Source organism: Schistocerca americana, chromosome 1, assembly GCF_021461395.2.
Source record: "Schistocerca americana isolate TAMUIC-IGC-003095 chromosome 1, iqSchAmer2.1, whole genome shotgun sequence".
In the NCBI taxonomy this organism is placed as follows: Eukaryota; Metazoa; Arthropoda; class Insecta; order Orthoptera; family Acrididae; genus Schistocerca; species Schistocerca americana.
In genome coordinates, this window is record NC_060119.1 from 866,680,132 (window position 1) to 866,698,718 (window position 18,587).

The 18,587-nt window shown below is 41.4% G+C and overlaps 1 protein-coding gene across 1 annotated transcript in view; it reads right to left on the minus strand.

The window, feature by feature from the left end:
- The window catches only part of LOC124547051, a 41,038-nt gene extending 23,320 nt beyond the window's left edge, over positions 1–17,718 (minus strand). Inside the window, exons 1-2 of the mRNA XM_047125081.1 lie at positions 17,487–17,718; positions 11,404–11,560 (exon numbers count right to left, since the gene is read on the minus strand). Coding sequence (XP_046981037.1) covers positions 11,404–11,515 — 112 coding nt within the window. The 5' untranslated portion in view covers positions 11,516–11,560; positions 17,487–17,718. The remainder of the gene's footprint in view (positions 1–11,403; positions 11,561–17,486) is intronic.
- Between the last annotated feature and the right edge of the window lie 869 nt (positions 17,719–18,587).

Genomic DNA, 18,587 nt, shown 5'->3' on the forward strand with positions numbered 1-18,587 from the left:
CTTGGATCGCCCCCACTGGCGCCAGTTTACCGGCGTCTACATGGTTATGGTAAACAGTTCATTCCCCTGTTGGGTCAATTCACTACCGACGTGACTTACAAATCAGTCACTCGGCCTATTACTTTTATTGTTATCAGTGATGCGAGCTCCGCTAACCTTTTTGGCCTGGATGCCTTTCAAGCTTTCGGTTTTTCTATCACTGACACCATACAGTTGGTCTCCGAAGACGTTCCCTATCAATCATTGGAATCTTTGATCTCAGACTTTCCAGATATTTTTGAGGAGGGCCTGGGGCGTGTTTCAGATTTTGAAGCTCACTTAACGTTGAAGGCGTCGGCTCGCCCGCGTTTTCTACGCGCGAGGCAGATCCCCTTGGCTCTCCGCCCTCAAGTCAAGGAAGAGCTAAACCGGCTGACAGCCCTAGGGGTCGTTCTTCCCATTTCTTCCAGTGAGTGGGCTTCGCCCCTCGTTATTGTCAGGAAGCCCTCTGGAAAATTACGTCTTTGTGGCGATTTCAAGGCCACCATTAATTCACAATTGGTGGTGGACACCTATCCTTTGCCTCGTGCTGATGAAGCAGGAGGCCAATATTTTTCGAAAATCGATCTGTCGGAGGCTTATCATCAGATACCACTTGATGAGGACTCCAAACGGCTGGCGGTTGTCAACACTCCGTTTGGCCTTTACCAATGCCAGCGGTTGGCCTTTGGAATATCCAGTGCCCCGGCGATATTCCAGCATTATCTTGAGCATGTCACGTCGACAATCCCTCATTGTATTAATTATCTGGATGACATAATTGTCACAGGCCGCAGCACGAAGGAACACTTGCACAACCTTCGCACCCTCTTTCTCAAATTCAGGTCTGTGGGCTTGCATTGCAACCTGCATAAGTCAACCTTCTTCCAACCGTCCATTGAGTATGTGGGCTACACCATATCTCGGCACGGCATCCAGCCACTAGGAAGTTTGGTCCAAGGTATCGTCAACCTTCCTCGGCCCGCTTCGCTGAAAGAGTTACAAGCTTTTTTAGGCAAGATAGCCTATTACCACCGGTTCATTCCCAGGGCTTCCACTATAGCCCACCCCCTGTACTGCCTTCTGCACAAGGGTGTTCCTTTTGATTGGTCGCCTGCATGCGAGCAAGAGTTCACCTCGTTGAAGGGCCTCCTCACGTCAGCCCCTTGTTTGGCTACTTTTGACCCCCATAAGCCATTGGTCCTGGCTACAGACGCTTCGCAGTATGGGGTGGGGGCGGTCCTGGCCCATCGCAACGCAGATGGTTCCGAGCAACCACTGGCGTTTGCGTCTAAAATGCATAGTCCCGCGCAGGCCCATTACTCCCAGGTGGAAAAGGAGGCTTTGGCCATTGTTTACATTATTACCAAGTTTCACCCTTTCTTGTATGGCACGAAGTTTCAGTTAATCACTGACCATAAGCCGTTAATATCGTTATTTGGCCCCGCCTCTCAGATTCTGGATAGGGCGGCCCACAGACTACAGCGCTGGGCCTTGTTGCTCCCTAAGTACCATTATGACATTCATTTTCGCCCTACAGGACAGCATGCCAACGCCAACGCTCTTTCCCGTCTTCCGGTGGGCCCAGATCCTACGTTCGATCGAGAGGAGATTATGTGTTTTCATTTGGATGTGGCGTCCCGCCAAGCGGTTGATGGCTTCCCGATCACTAGTTCTCGAGTCGCCAGGGAAACGGCGGCTGACCCGGTTCTCCGGCAAGTAGTTCGCCTCATTCAGCAGGGGTGGTCTTCCTGCCCTCCGGGCCAGGCCTCGGACCCTCTTCGTAATTATTTTCTTCTACGAGACCGCCTCTCGGTCTTGGAAGGAGTTCTCCTTCTGGCTACCGATGATACAGCTCCTCGCGTGGTTGTTCCTGCAGGTTTACGAAGGGAGGTCCTCACGTTATTACATGCGGGGCACTGGGGTGTTTCCCGTACTAAAACCTTGGCTCGCAGACATGTGTATTGGCCCGGTATTGACAGAGAAATTGAGCACTTGATGGCCGCCTGTTCCCAGTGTGCGAGCCAACAAGCATCTCCCAGGGCAGCGTTCTCTTCATGGCCACCGGCAACCCAAGCATGGGAACGTGTTCACATTGATTTTGCGGGCCCGTTTCTCAATGGCTTTTGGCTCATTGTCATTGATGCTTATTCCCGATTCCCATATGTGGTTCGCTGCTCCTCAACCACTTCAGAAGTTGCAATCCAGGCACTAGCAAAAATCTTTTCTGTGGAAGGTCTGCCAATCACCCTGGTCTCGGACAATGGACCGCAGTTTATTTCGCAGACCTTCCAGGATTTTTGTAGGCGCTTCGTTATTCGGCTCGTTTGCTCTCCCCCCTTCCATCCACAATCGAATGGGGAAGCCAAGCGCATGGTGCGCACATTTAAGACGCAGATGAAAAAGTATGTGCACGAATTTCCTGCAGGGGAAGCATTGATGTTTTTCTTGACAGCATACCGGACCACACCAATGGGAGAACGCAGCCCCGCAGAGCTCCTCCATGGGCGTCAACCTCGGACTCTGCTGCACCTCCTCCGGCCTGGTCCTCGCCAGTCTTCACAAAACGGAGTGCCTGGCTTTCCACTGGGTACGTCAGTCTGGGCCTGTGGGTTTGGTCGCAATCCACGTTGGATACCGGCGGTGGTCCTGCGCCGACATGGCCGCCGGCTCTATACCTTGCAGGCGGGGGACCGGGTGGTACGTCGTCACCAAAATCAGCTACATCCATGTTCGGGCACCCACCCTCCGACCTCTCGGACACCGGCTTCCCCATTGCCGGCACCTGTGTTGGTTTCACAGGGGACGTTACCTCCTCTCCCCGCTGTGACTCTGCCGCACTGCGATGGTTCTCAGCCTTGGCAGCCTCCAGTAGCTCCAGCACTGGCATCACCATCGTTCGAGATGCCACAGTGAGAGCCGGCCCCCCTAGCTGGCCCGGTTTCTCAGGAGGCTGGTTCACCTGGGGTCGTCCCTTCCCCTTCGTCCCCGCCGCTGGGTCTTGACCCTCCCGAGGTGGAACAGGACCAGCGTTCGACAGCTTGTCGCCCGTTCTGTCCTGGGCTCCGGTTGTGGGACGACGGGGGCCCCTTCGTGTGGGTCACTTCCAGCCGTATTCGAAGGTTCTGGCTCGAGGGTTGGCAGATCCCCTCGACTCCGGCCATCCAATGGATGTGGAGGTCATTGCTCCGGCCCGACACTCCACCTTCTGACGCAGTGGATCACAGTGGCTGCACCCCCCGAAGGAGGAGGAGTGCTGTAGCCACCAGAAAGATCGCGGGAGGCGCACATTGGCACGGCGCGTCACGGACGGTAGTTGCTGCAAGTAGAGTCCTGTCCACCAGAGGGCACGCGAGAATTCGGACGCGACCTCTGCTGGCATAACAATAACAACAACAACAACAACAACAACAACTCCGGCAGCACGGGCCGGGCCCAGTCAGTTCACATCGGGCAGGTCTAGCAGACAGTTCCCGGTCTACACTAGGTGAAGTGCGATGGAAACGTGAATCGTGTTACTACACTGTGACTATTGGATACAAGAGACAAGGACAGCATGGCAATAGTCAACATTTGTAGTGACAATGTTAAGCACTTGACCACATCACCAAAGGAATTCACCCCACCACCAATCTCCACACACCTGTGGGAATACATACATGTGAGCTTTGCCATCTCCTTCCCATGAACAATGTAGATCGGCTCTATGTCATAAAGCAGACAACTTATGGCAATACATTGTCCCAGTGTTGTGCCACAGTGTCAACAGGCAGCATCATCTACCTGCCGGGCAGTACCTGGATGATTAGTGTAACCAAGGGCACTTTGGCATACAGAATATGTAACTTATGTCGATGCAACACCACAATAAACCTGTTTTTCCACAAATAAATATCGGCCATCTAGGCAGCCTGGGGATGGATCAAAACAGTGAATCATCGAGTCATCAACTGTCTTAGTTCATGCCACCACCATTAGGTTGTCGTCACTCTGCCATCACCCTGACATCAGCACTTGCCGAGGGGGCCTACTGCAGCCCGATGGGCTGAGATTCAAACTGGGACCCTCTAAGCCATCCAGTCACTACCAGGAAGCCACTGGTTCAGTCCTCACTCCCTGGATGTCTGCACACATCACTTGACATGGCCAGCCGGGACTGAGCATCCTACACTCAGCAGGCAGTGTGAGCCAGCTGCGTCAGCTCTGACACAGTTTGTCCACTGACCGGAACTTTCTGTGATGTAAAACCATGCCATGCCTTGTCTACACTTAGCACTGCAGTACCTGCTATCCTACTGCAGTGCTTCACTGCCATGGGATGCGTGGATCGAAGCTCAACTTTCAGCCACAGCCAGATGAGGGTTTGAGCTAGTAATAAATTAATAAAGGGATTCTGCGACCTCCTAGCAGCTTAGGCCTCATCCCGTTCCACTATCCTCCATCAGAGCTTACCCACAGCCTCTGCAGTGTAATGAACTTAAACATAACAACTGCCGAAGTGACAATTTAAGCACTCATGAAAAGTTTCACAATCATGGGACTTCCTTGACTTAGGAAGAGATAATGACTCTTAATGCTATTCAATAATCAGTCCAGCTTAGAGAACTGTGTGGAATACCTCCTGGTGACATCATTCCATTCTGCATGGCAAGGCCATGAGGAAAGAGTGGATTTTCAACAGCCAGTTGTACATGGATGGGGAGAAAGTGTCAGTACAAGCAGAGCTGATGCTCTACCTCAGTATTTATGAGTCAACCTCATTCAACGGGCAGTGCTGTATCATAAGTCTCCATGAAAACCAACTGCACACCATTCTCTACCTGCTCAGTACACAACTTAGTGCCACCATTACATCAGCAATACTCAGTGGGGATTGTCAGCTTGATTTGCTCACTCACTCACATTCAGGGATGGATACCAGCCATTGTCACAAGGAGCTCTTGACGTATATTGGTATGTTGCAATAAGAATAAAGCTAAGAAATAGTAGGTTAACAATAGCTAGTCTGTACAGATCCCTCAACAGTAACATGGAAGAAATTTTTTTTCATCAAGAGGAACTTGTTGATAAAATCTCACCTCATAACAAAACAGATTATAATATTAGGGGATGTGAACATTGACTTCTTAACTAAAAGTATAAATTACCTTAGATATATTTATGTGTTAAAGTTCTATAATTAAACCCTTCTGAACTCAACACCAATAAGAATGACATGGGACTCTCAGACATGTATTGACCATGTTATTACAAACTTAAGCAAGAAAGACCTTGTAGTTAGAACTGCTGAGAACCATATTTCAGACCATAGTGCATTAGCCCTAAGCTTCATACAGACAAAGAAATAGTATATCATGGGGACCTATTTATCTATGAAAGAAAGCTAGCCTATCATACTTTAAAGAAAACCCTGCCACACATAAACTGGCATCAGGTAGGCCTATACAAAACAAAAGATATTAATGAAAAGTTGGACAAATTTTGTACAACATTAGCCCATTGTCTTAATCAAGCATGCCCAGTGGTCAAAATACTAAGGAAAACTGACAGTTCCAAGAATCCTTAACTTCCCCCTAATGTGATAAAGGTAAAGGAATATATAAAGGATTTATATATTCTTTTTTGGAGGCACCAAACTGCAGTACCTTCAATATAAATACAAAGCCTGTAGAAAAATGTACAGGGAACCACTCAAGCCATTAAAAGCACAGATGTATGCAGAACAGATGAGGCACTCCAGTAATGTTAGTTGAACAGCATGGAGTATAGTAAATAAGGAAAGCAGGGGGAGCAACAATGCAGTGTGCAATAACATAATAATAAGAGGCAATGAAAACCTGCTGAGTGACCCAATGGAAGAATGTGAGTGGTTCGTAGGCAAATTAGAAAGATGAGTAGGGAGGATGCGATCAACCCACCACACATGCTAAATCCTAATAATGTCAGTAATTCATTTTTCCTGAGGTATGTTCTAGAATTGGAAATACTGAAAACCATTTGCAACTTAAAAGCAAATACGCCCATTGGCTGGGATGACATCTCAGCCAAATTTCTGAAAGAATGCAGTAATGAATTAATAAGGCCACTACATCATTTAATAAACAGATCACTACATCATTTAATAAACAGATCTTTCAGTCAGTGGTCAGTTCCTAACTTCACTGAAATGAGACTGGTGCATAGAAAGGGAATAACTACTGGTATACAAAATTATACACCTAAAACATCAATACTTAGTAAGTTGTTGGAAAGGCTGCTTCATGATCAATTTGAATCATTTTTCTGCAGGTACAATCTATTAAAAAGCTGTTAGCATGGTTTCAGGAAGGGTAAGTCTACAATAATAGCTCTAGCTACATTTTTTCAAGTAGTATTTAATAAACTTGATGATGGAAACATAGTTATTGGCAGCTTTTTAGACCTATCCAAGGCTTTTGACTCTGTAAATCATTGTATTCTTCTATATAAATTAGAAACTTATGGAATCAGAGGAGTGCCATTAGATTTGTTAAGAGCCTACCATGCTTGACAGGAGACAATGTGTTAAGCTGTATCATGCAACTGGGGGATGCATGCACACAGTAAAACTGTCTTACAAAATTCTTAACCATGGAGTCCCTCAGAGAAGCATTATTGGGCCTTTTTTGTTTATTGAGTACAGCAAAATGATACAATAATTCCACAAAATTTAAACAAAGTAAATTATGCCGCCAATACCTCCTTCATAAGTTTGGGCTCTACAAAACAGTCAGCAGTGCACAATAATACAGAGACCATTAGCCTCACCACAGAATATCTCACAAAAAACAAATTGGCACTAGATAAGGACACTACAATTCTGATGGAATTCCTGCTAAATTATAAATCAAGAAAACTGGATGCTCAACCAGAGTCACCTGTTGAAACAATTGATTAATATAAATTCCTGGGTATTATAGTGGATGAACATCTTATATGGAAGCAGCACATTAGTTACATGTGTAAAAAAAAATCTCCTGTAACATCTACCTTTTAAAATGCCTTTCTAGCATAATAGTGGGACCCATCTTAAGACAAATCTATTTTGGTATCATACACTCCCACCTATAATATGGTATTAATATTTGGGATGGAGCACCAATGGTATACATGGATAGGACTTCCAGACCTCAGAAAAGAGCAATCTGGGTAATAGCTAATATTAGTAAACATCAGTCCTGTGGAGAATACTTCATTACATATAAAATATTAACAGCATATTCATCATATGTCCTCAGGACTACATTGTTTTAAAAGAAAATATAGAGCATAGTATAATCAATTGTGAAATCCATCATCATAATACAACAAAAAGAGAGGATTCCCACATAAAATGTAGTAATAAAAGAACAACAGATCATAGTCCATTTTCTGTTGGAAGACATTTTTGTAACAAACTGCCAAATAACATAAAATTATTAAATGAAAACATATTTAAGAAAAAATTACAGCAAATGCTAATTGATAAATGTTTGTACATCATCAAAGATTTTTAATGTTGTTGTGTATAATTTATCTTTATTTCTAAACTCTTATTAATATTCATATGTTTATAAACCGACTATGACCATGACCATAAAAGTTGTTATGGACAAATAAATAATTTATTATTATTATTATTATTGGTGTGGGTTACAATACGACACCAAAATACACTGTGGCTCTGGAAGAAGAATAAAGAAAAATCAAGACATCATCAGATTTGTTGACATGGAAAACCATTTGACAATGTCAAATGGTGCAAGATGTTCAAAATTATGAGGAAAATAGGGGTAAGCTATAGGGAGAGATGGGTAATATACGTGTAAAAGAGCCAAGAAGGAATAATAAGTGTGGGAGACCAAGAACGAGGTGCTCGGATTAAAAAGTATGTAAGACAGGGATGTAGTCTTTTGCCACTACTGTTCTATCTATACACAGAAGAAGCAATGATGGGCATAAAAGAAAGGTTCAGGAGTGGAATTAAAATTTGAGGTGAAAGAATATCAATGATACAATTTGCTGATGACGCTGCTCTTCTCAGTGAAAGTGAAGAAGAATTACAAGACCTGCTGAATGGAATGAACAGTCTAACGAGTACAGAACATGGACTGAGAGTAAATCAAAGAAAGACAATAGCTGTAAGAAGTACCAAAAATGAAAACAGCAAGAACATTAACATGAGGATTTATGGTCATGAAGCAGATAAAATTAAGGAATTCTGCTGCCTAGGTAGCAAAATAACTAGTGATGGATGGAGCAATGCGAACATCAAAAGCAGACTATCAGTGCCAAAAAGGCATTCCTGGCCAGGAGAAGTCTATTAGTATAAAACGAAACATGGACTGTGGGACATCTAGAACATAAGAGAACTGAAGCGTTTGAGATGTGGTGTTACAGAAGAATGTTGAAAATTAGGTGGACTGATAGGGTAAGGAATGAGAAGGTGCTGCAAGGAATATGTGGAAAACACTGACAAGGAGAAGGGACAGGATGATAGGATGTCTGTTAAGACACCAGGGAATAACTTCTAGGGTACTAGAGGGAGCTGTAGAGAGTAAAAACTCTAGAGGAAGACAGAGATGGAATACATCCAGCAAATAAGTGAGGATGTAGATAGCAAGTGCTACTCTTATATGGAGTCTCTTGATAGTCTGTTGTGACAATGAACTGTTTTTCAGATAGTTTAAGTCTTCTCATCAACTCTTTTTGTCAGGTTAGCATTGAGTCTGCGATATGCTGGATCAGACAGCAAACACTGCATCTTTTTAAATAAACCTGCTTGTCCAATCTAACAGTAGAACTGCCCTTGTCGTGGGTTAGATAGCCTCCAGCATTTGCATGACTGATTTTTAGCAAGTTTTGATATGGTCTCTTTCTTCTCTTGCACTCCTCTGCCTGATTTGTTACAGTTAACTGACATTAGGTTTGGTGCTGAATTAGACAATTTTGACATTTGTTGACTTCCACTTACTTTTTATTCAATGACCAGTTCTATGAAGAGACACATATGGAGTTGCGATATATATATATATATATATATATATATGGCTTTTTTAGACACGTAGTCTACATTTTTGTTGTTTAGTCTCATGGAAGAGAGAACACAAATAGCTTTTCCAAATATATATCTTCCTCAAATCCTGCCCTGAAATGAGATCCATCCTTCACGAAATCCTCCCCACTCCACTAAGAGTGTCTTTCCGCCGTCCACCTAACCTTCGTAACCTGTTAGTTCATCCCTATTAAATCCCCAAACCACCTTCCCTACCCTCTGGCTCCTATCCTTGTAACCGCCCCCAGTGTAAAACATGTCCCATGCACCCTCCCACCACCACCTACTCCAGTCCTGTAACCCGGAAGGTGTACACGATCAAAGGCAGAGCCACGTGTGAAAGCACCCATGTTATTTACCATGTTATTTACCAACTGACCTGCCTACACTGTGATGCATTCTATGTGGGAATGACCAGCAACAAACTGTCGATTCACATGAATGGACACAGGCACACAGTGTTTGTTGGTAATGAGGATCACCCTGTGGCTAAACATGCCTTGGTGCACGGCCAGCACATCTTGGCACAGTGTTACACCGTCCGGGTTATCTGGATGCTTCCCACCAACACCAACCTATTCGAACTCCGGAGATGGGAACTTGCTCTTCAATATATCCTCTCTTCCCGTTACCCACCAGGCCTCAATCTCCGCTAATTTCAAGTTGCCGCCACTCATACCTCACCTGTCATTCAACAACATCTTTGCCTCTGCACTTCCGCCTCGACTGACATCTCTGCCCAAACTCTTTGTCTTTAAATATGTCTGCTTGTGTCTGTATATGTGTGGATGGATATGTGTGTGTGTGCGAGTGTATACCCGTCCTTTTTTCCCCCTAAGGTAAGTCTTTCCACTCCCGGGATTGGAATGACTCCTTACCCTCTCTCTTAAAACCCACATCTTTTCGTCTTTCCCTCTCCTTCCCTCTTTCCTGACGAAGCAACCGGTGGTTGCGAAAGCTAGAATTTTGTGTGTATGTTTGTGTGTCTATCAACCTGCCAGCACTTTCGTTTGGTAAGTCACATCATCTTTGTTTTTAGATATATTTTTCCCACGTGGAATATTTCCCTATATATATATATATATATATATATATATATATATATATATATATATATATAGTTTGTGTTTGTTTGTGTGTCTTGTTTTTATATATATATATATATATATATATATATATCCAATCCATCTGAACATTCATTTCAGTATGGAGCTGCTGGAACAAGGGGTAATTTGTACACTGGGTCATAGGACCCATGTCATCTCAGACCCTGAAAGTTTGACAGCTGAGTTAGCCTATCTTGAAGAAGAAACATGTTTCTTGACCACAGTATAAGATTAGGGCCATTTGAAGGTCTAAAGGTTGATCTCTGGTTGCATAAGAGTGGCTTCCAGACATCATGACAAATGAAAGACTATGGCACTCAAGCGAGTGGGGTGTTTTCAGATATCATAATAGTCATCAGCATAAATAGTACAGGGAAGAATAAGATGAAAAATGCCAGTGCATTTTCCCACAGTCAGTTCCCTGGTGTTCGGTGCATGATATACTATATCTCCAGGCCTGTAACAGAACTGAGCTTTTTATGCACCACTGTGTAATGTGCTAAACATGACAGCATGTTGATGTAGTGGCTGGTAATGACAACTGCAGATTGCAACAATGAATACATGATGCACTTAATTCAACAGTAAATAACACCCTCATACAATTACCATGTGTCATACTGGCATTGGGCACTCAATGAATAAGTAAAAATTACCAGTACTGACAAATTGCCAAACATGTTACTGAAACCAGAGGTAAGGTATGATTTCACAGAAAACCATGAGGTGATGTATCCCAACAGAGCAACATTAGGCAGGTTCTGGATGTATTCTTATTTGGGGGCATTTATGTGGCATGAAACAGGTCCCTAATACTCCTGCCATCATTTCACAATGGCGATTGATTTGTAGAAAATTAATGTCTGGTCGTGTGATCCTGTTTGTGATACTCTATGTGTGATCTGTACCTTTGGCAAGATGCATTACCAACCCATCACTCCCACATTATGTCAAAATAGTTTGAGGAACACTCCACAAATATGAGGGTATTGGGTGACACCCAGTAATGATCAATATTATGTCTTGTGATCAGCAGCTGAGTAGTCGTAAATCAGGACTGCTCACTAATGCTTTAGTCACTGTCTTGTTGAGACCATATCATAACACAATGCCACCATTACGAGTCTGAAGACTTCCCACACACCAATAGGTAAGTGTGTCTGATTCAGTTTCTCATAAGCATATTAATGAATATATGATGCATACTGCAGTTTGTAACAAACCTACCTTTTGTCAGCACATTATTGAACAGTAACAGGAGAGCAATATGCAATGCAATCCAAAACATTGGTCCAAATCTGTGACAGTAAGTGAACTCTTGAATCGTTGATGTATCCATGACAACATTCTACAAGAGTCTCAGTTCTTGAAGTACCAGCAATGCCTGCATCCGAAAGAAACAAGTTATAAAAAATGCATAGTAGTTACAACAACAACTTTGCAGTTTGTAAATGACATTGTAGGGGCATTTCACAATATTCTGGACAAGATATGTGTATTTCACTATTCAAGAAGCTAATGAATGTGAAATAAGAAATGGCAGATGATTATATGTATTTGCCGCATACAACAAAATTAGCCACCAGAAATTCATATACTACCAAGACTGGTGTAACAGCAAATACGAAAATTTTAAAATTCTTGTCAAAGATGAAAATTTTAAAATTCTTGTTAGACATGTGACATTACCTTTTTTTATTTCCAGAGTAAGAGGAAAGTATTTTCCAAAGTTGGTATGATTGATAGTTGCACCTAGCATCTGTGACTCTTATCCAGCAATATTGCCAAAATTATTGAAAATGGTTGCCAACAATAGGTTTAGACATGCAGTTCTCACAACATGTGTAATGATGTAAGCTAATTTCTCTGTGCAGAGAGAACTTCTATGCTCTAATTTCATCATCACGTAAGTCAACTTAAAGAATCAATTTTCATCTACTAATGTTTGTTTTACAAAGATGAGGAGTTGCATTTTGTAAGTTTCATTTTGTTAGGCACGTGACAGTCTGTTGTTACTCCAAAAACCACTAAATCTAGTGGCCATGTCTGATACACCTGGGAGAGTAATTTGGCAAAACTGGAGTATGAAGCTAGCAGGTGAAGAAGAAACACATTGAAAAATTAAGAAGTAAGAGAGAGAGAGAGAGAGAGAGAGAGAGAGAGAGAGAGAGAGAGAGAGAGAGAGAATATCACCAAAAGAAGAGAAGTAGTGCAACACTGGCAGAAAATGAAGAGCAGTGCAAAAGGACTAGAGAAAGCAAGCATTGTCAGCAAAAGCAAGTACAAAAAAAGCAGCAACAGGACACAGATGTTCATAAAATTTCTCCTCAAGCACTGGGCAATGTAGTCACCTAATAAACAGGCAACAATACTACAGCAAATTTACTGCAAACTGTCACAAAAAAAAAAGAGAATGAATAGTTGTTGGTGACGTATCATGTAAGGATAGACTGTATATTGTACACAATATCTGTAATGTGATTAAGGCTTTCAATGTACAGCACATCAGTAATTATCAATTCTGTGTGATATAGGCCTACATGACAACTCAGTTGTTATTCCAAATGTACCATAAAGCAGGGTGACTTTGAATGGTGAGGCGACTTTGAACAGCAGTTTAGTGTCTTTTTAAAATAAATGTTGCACTCTAGTGTGTAAATATGGAACTAAGAACAAAGTTGTTAAATATTGCCAATAATTGATTCTTTCAGATGATATGACAGTCAATGTGAAATAACATTGTATACCAATGTCAGACAATAAAATAATTTTCTGGAAATGTAAGTTCCTTCACAACTGCAAAAACATTTGCCTATTATTAGAAGCATTTTTGAGTTTAGAATTTGAAACGAGTTTTTATGAGCAATGTTAACACTTGAATGAACATTTACAGAAAGCATAAAATGTTAAATTTATTCTTTGGTGGTGTAATAAAAGTAAAATATGAAGGCTTGTCTTTCAAGGGGTGACTCTGAACAGCGCCTTCCATATTATTTGACACATCAGCTCCATGGAAAACATGTTTTAGTGAAGTTTCCTTCAAAGAAAAGTGTGAAATAGTGTTGGACACGTTATCACTGATGATGAAATTTCACTTCTGAGGAAATGGCATTCCAAGATGGAATCACATGACTTTTTTGTGTGGCCTAATGTTCCCAATGTGTCTGATTTGAGAAAGATGGCATTTTTAGGATTCTATCTGATTCTACAGTAGACAGACAGGGAAGGCTTTATTTTGAGTTTAAATTTGATGTCTATGACATCTGCTAGAGTGGACATTCTTTCGTGGCAACTTCCTTTCCTGTAGAGTGTTTACAGATGTAATTCTTTAAAATTTGATAACTTTTTTTTCATTTCTTTTATTAAAGTCATACAGACTGTTTTGAAAAGTTCTGTTTTTAAATAATTTTCGTATTTCATAACTAGCTCAGCACCCATTTACATTATTAGCAAAATTATGCCATAATCATATGAACTCATAAAAAATACTAAAATTTTTCTAAATAAGTTACTTTCAAAACTATATTTATATACAAAATATCATGCTGTTTCATATGATAGGGGTGCCATTTAACAGTAATTGACATGACTCTCACAGAATAGGCAAATGTTTCCATGTTCAAAGTGACCCCGACCCATGGGGCGAAAAAAAAAAAAAAAAAAAAAACCTAGGTGTGGGGGATAAAAATGTATAATCTGCTTTATCGTATTCAGCAACACCTCTTGCAACTTTCCAAAAAGTTTCATGTCAATATCGTCAATGTCAATGTCTTCAGGAGTTTCTGTTTAATTTACAAAAATGAATTTAAAATGTTTAAGGTCACCCCACTTTATGGTACATGAAGAGATTGAGGAGACTGATTCTGTAGACACTAACAAGGTCGTCTTTGTGTGGCCAGATGACGAACAATGATCAAGATGTGATTGATGATATCGACATAGTATCTCTTCTACATCTACATTCTACATTTATACTCCGCAAGTCACCCAACGGTATGTGGCAGAGGGCACTTTACGTCATTACCTCCCTTTCCTGTTCCAGTCGCGTATGGTTCGCGGGAAGAACGACTGTCTGAAAGCCTCCGTGCGCACTCTAATCTCTCTAATTTTACATTCGTGATCTCCTCGGGAGGTATAAGTAGGGGGAAGCAATGTATTCGATACCTCATCCAGAAACGCACCCTCTCGAAACCTGGCAAGCAAGCTACACCGCAATGCAGAGCGCCTCTCTCGCAGAGTCTGCCACTTGAGTTTGTTAAACATGTCCGTAATGCTATCACGGTAACCAAATAACCCTGTGACAAAACGCGCCGCTCTTCTTTGGATCTTCTCTATCTCCTCCGTCAACCTGATCTGGTACGGATCCCACACTGATGAGCAAAACTTAAGTATAGGTCGAACGAGTGTTTTGTAAGCCACCTCCTTTGTTGATGGACTACATTTTCTAAGGACTCTCCCAATGAATCTCAACCTGGTACCCGCCTTACCAACAATTAATTTTATATGATCATTCCACTTCAAATCGTTTCGCACGCATACTCCCAGATATTTTACAGAAGTAACTGCTACCAGTGTTTGTTCCGCTATCATATAATCATACAATAAAGGATCCTTCTTTTGTCTGAACCAGCACCTGACAACAGGGACGAACAGATTCTTGCTGTTGTTTTTTCTGAATACAATGTGTTAAGTAGTTGATATAAGTATACTGAAGCTTTGGTTGATATTTATTGTCTGTTTATGAACACAGCCTTAAGTACATTGTTGCCTTGTTTGGTATTTAATGTGTGTTTATGAATGTAGCTTTATAGAGTAATTGTGGACCTCACTTTGGCATCTTTTTGTGAAGGGTGGATAAAATGAATTCATAGAATAAATAAGCTTCACTCTTGTTCTATAGTGTTCTTGTGGTATATTTTAATAATTTTTAATATCTACGGGAATTAAATTTCCTATGGGCAAAGTGTTACACACCTAACATACATTAGGACGTATAGTAATGTACAACAAGTGATAGAAATAAAGTTACATTACTATGGAATCATAGTGAAAGGTTATAGCTACGAGTAAAATGTTAAACATCAAATTTGTAACAAATCTTCAGAATATTCTCTCATATCACCAAAATGATTTTTCTCCATGTCTATTCTGACACATGCCTAGAAGATGTAAACTAATTTACTTTACACACAAAAATTAAATTCTAACTTGTAATTTATGGTTATTCTAACTGTGCTGGTTGTTATCATGTTTCTTCAGATCAAAAGATAGGCCTACATGACAACTATTAAGCAGCAGGAGCAATGGTAAGTTTAACTTTTAACTATCACATGCCTAATGAAAAAATACCATAAATTCCTTGCTGTAATTCTATCAGAAACAGCAAAGTGCTTGAAAGACAAATGGAATGAAATGAACTTTAAGTTGAACATTAGCAAAAGCAAAACAAGGGTAATGGAATGAAGTCAAATTAAATTAGGCACTGCTGAGGGAATTAGGAAACAAGACACTAAGAGCAACAGATAAGTTTTATTATTTGAGGCCGAAGTAGAAAGGATATAAAATGCAGACTGGCAGTGGCAAGGAAAACGTTTTTGAAGAAGAGAAATTTGTTAAGACTCAATTTAGATTTAAGTGTTAGGAAGTTTTTTCTGAAGGTATTTGCCTCGTGTGTGGCCTTGTACGGAGGCGAAACATGGACAGTAAATGGTTCGGACACGAAGAGAATAGAAGCTTCTGAAATGTGGTGCTACATAAAAATGCTGAAGATTGGAAACGTAACCATGAGGACGTACTGTATAGAACTGGTGAGAAAAGAAATTTGTGGCAACCTGACTAAAAGAAGCGATTGGTTGATGGGACACATTATTAGACATCAAAGAGGAAACTATTTAGTACTGGAGGGAAGTACAGGGTGTAAAAATCATAGAGGTAGCCCAAGAGATGAATACAGTAAGCAGGTTCAACAGCATGTAAATTGCAGTAGTTATTAGATGTAGAGGCTTGAACAGGAAAGAGCAGCATTACACTAGACTTCTGACATGAAAACAGCAGCAACAAAATGATGAGTGAATTTCCCTTTCCCTGCAACCTTGAAAATTAGCATAATGCAATAAAGTACCTTCACTCTTTCATCTCCAACAGTGACACCATTGTACTGAAGACTGATCACAGTTAATTGCAAACCTTGTAATATCATTCACATCAACAGAGGAAAATGTTCCAAATGCCAACTGTGATAAATCCTCAGACTTAACACACCAAACCACCACATTTGTCCAATGGACTCACTTTTTCCAATGATGAATATGGATCACATATTATGACAGCAGAAAATGGACGGTGCTGCCATAAATGAATGCTGCATTAATATATATATATATATATTTTTTTTTTTTTTTGATGAAATTATTGTGATGTGTGAACCCCAGTTAGAATGTGGCAGTTTGCCCCGGTAAATCTTTGATGTGGTAATAGACTGTTCTGCAGTGCTCAATGCATTACAATGACCACGAAAATTAAGTAAGATTAATTTCTATTTTCTCAAGAACATGGTTCATTTCAAAAATAACAATTCAATGAGTGAATCGTTCTTAATCTCAATTATTTTCTAGTACTTAATTGCAAACAGGTTTATAATCAGTGCTGCCAATCCATCTGTTTAAAGTGCTCCATGCCGTTTATTTATAATAGGCCTATGTGGATAGCTGTGTTTTGAACAATGTACAAATTCATGAACAATATAAATAAATAAAAAGTTCTTCATTACAGTAAGTTTGATACAACTTACATATTATTCCAATGCCACTTAAATGAGATCAGTTTGCAGTGGAAGTGTAGCTGTATAAACCTTTGTAGTCACTTATTAAAAGTAGTGTGTACGTATAGGGTTTTAGCATATTTATACTGTTGAATTTTTTCTCTCTTTTGCTACAATAAACGTGTTACCAATACAGAACTGTCTAGCGGTTTTATTATGAAGATATAGAATTTCCAGTTTATGTGAATTTGCGACAAAGGAAAACAGGAATGGGAGATAGTTCTGGTTTACATACGAAGTTTAATTGCATTTCGTAAGGAATTTCTTTGATGGGCGAACAGTAAATACTGACGCCAGACTTAAAACGAAGTAACGGCAAAAGGTTATGTGCTACGGATAGGCTTACGGTTCTTTGCCAACAACACTTAAAACTAAACTGACTTTTGCTCCTTGGATTTCTGCCAACGTCGAGAAAAGCAAGTCATTAAACACAAACAATGTACCTGCCGTGTTAAATATTGTTCTCGTCTGATCTGCACCAGGCACCTACCTTGGTACACCTAGACTTTACGTCAGCAATGCGACATGTATACCGGTACGACAATCGGCACTCTGCTTGCACTGATTCTAGTTGGAACTAAAACGACTTAAATGCGTGTTCAAAATCAAAACTGAATGCCTTTCACGATTGCAGACGTGGTTTGATACCGTGCGTCGAAGACAAACATCCCTTCACTCACATGGTCTGACATTATTGATCGCTCGGCAGCTGGCGCGCCGCTCTTGTTTCTCTGACGCTATTGTAGCAGGCATCCGCTGAACAGCGCTGCCGTATTACCGTGTGTTACAAGTGAGTAACGTGGCCAATAATCGAGGCACACATAGTATGTACAACACTCTCGTTACAACGACACAGCAGCGCCGTAGGTCACACGAAACAGAATACAGAAATCGTTAACCTGAGAAGTCGGTTTGCTTATACCAGAGACGGACAGCAAGTTCATGTCGGTAACGAAGTTTCAACATTTTATTTTCCTGCACATAACAGAAACACAGTAAGAATTAAATGAGCATCGTTTCACACTTGTCCAGCTACCGTGTAAACAGCGCTGTAACTTGTGGCGACAGTATCTGACGGGCTGTAGCGACGGTAGCGTGTCAGATATTCGTACTTGTACATATATTAGTAAAGTTTGACAGCCGCGCGGGGTAGCCGATCGGTCTTTGGCGCCTAGACACGGTCAGCACGGCTCTACCCGTCGGAGATTCGAGTCCTCCCTCGGACATAGGTGTGTGTGTGTTGTCCTTAGCACAAGAAAGTCACATTAAAGTCACATTAAAGTAGAGTATAAGCCTAGGGACCGAAGACCTCAGCTGTTTGGTCCCACAGGAACTTACCACAAATTTCCAAAAGAAAATTAGGAAATTTGTGGTAAGGTCTTATGGGACCAAACTGCTGAGGTCATCGGTCCTTAAGCTTACACACTACTTAATCCAATTTAAACTAACTGACGCTAAGGACGACACACACACACACCCATACCCGAAGAAGGACTCGAACCTCCAACGGGGAGAGCCGCGCGGACCGTGACAAGGCGCCCAAGACAGCGTGGATACCATGCGCGGCAATTTCCACAGCTTGACATGGAAT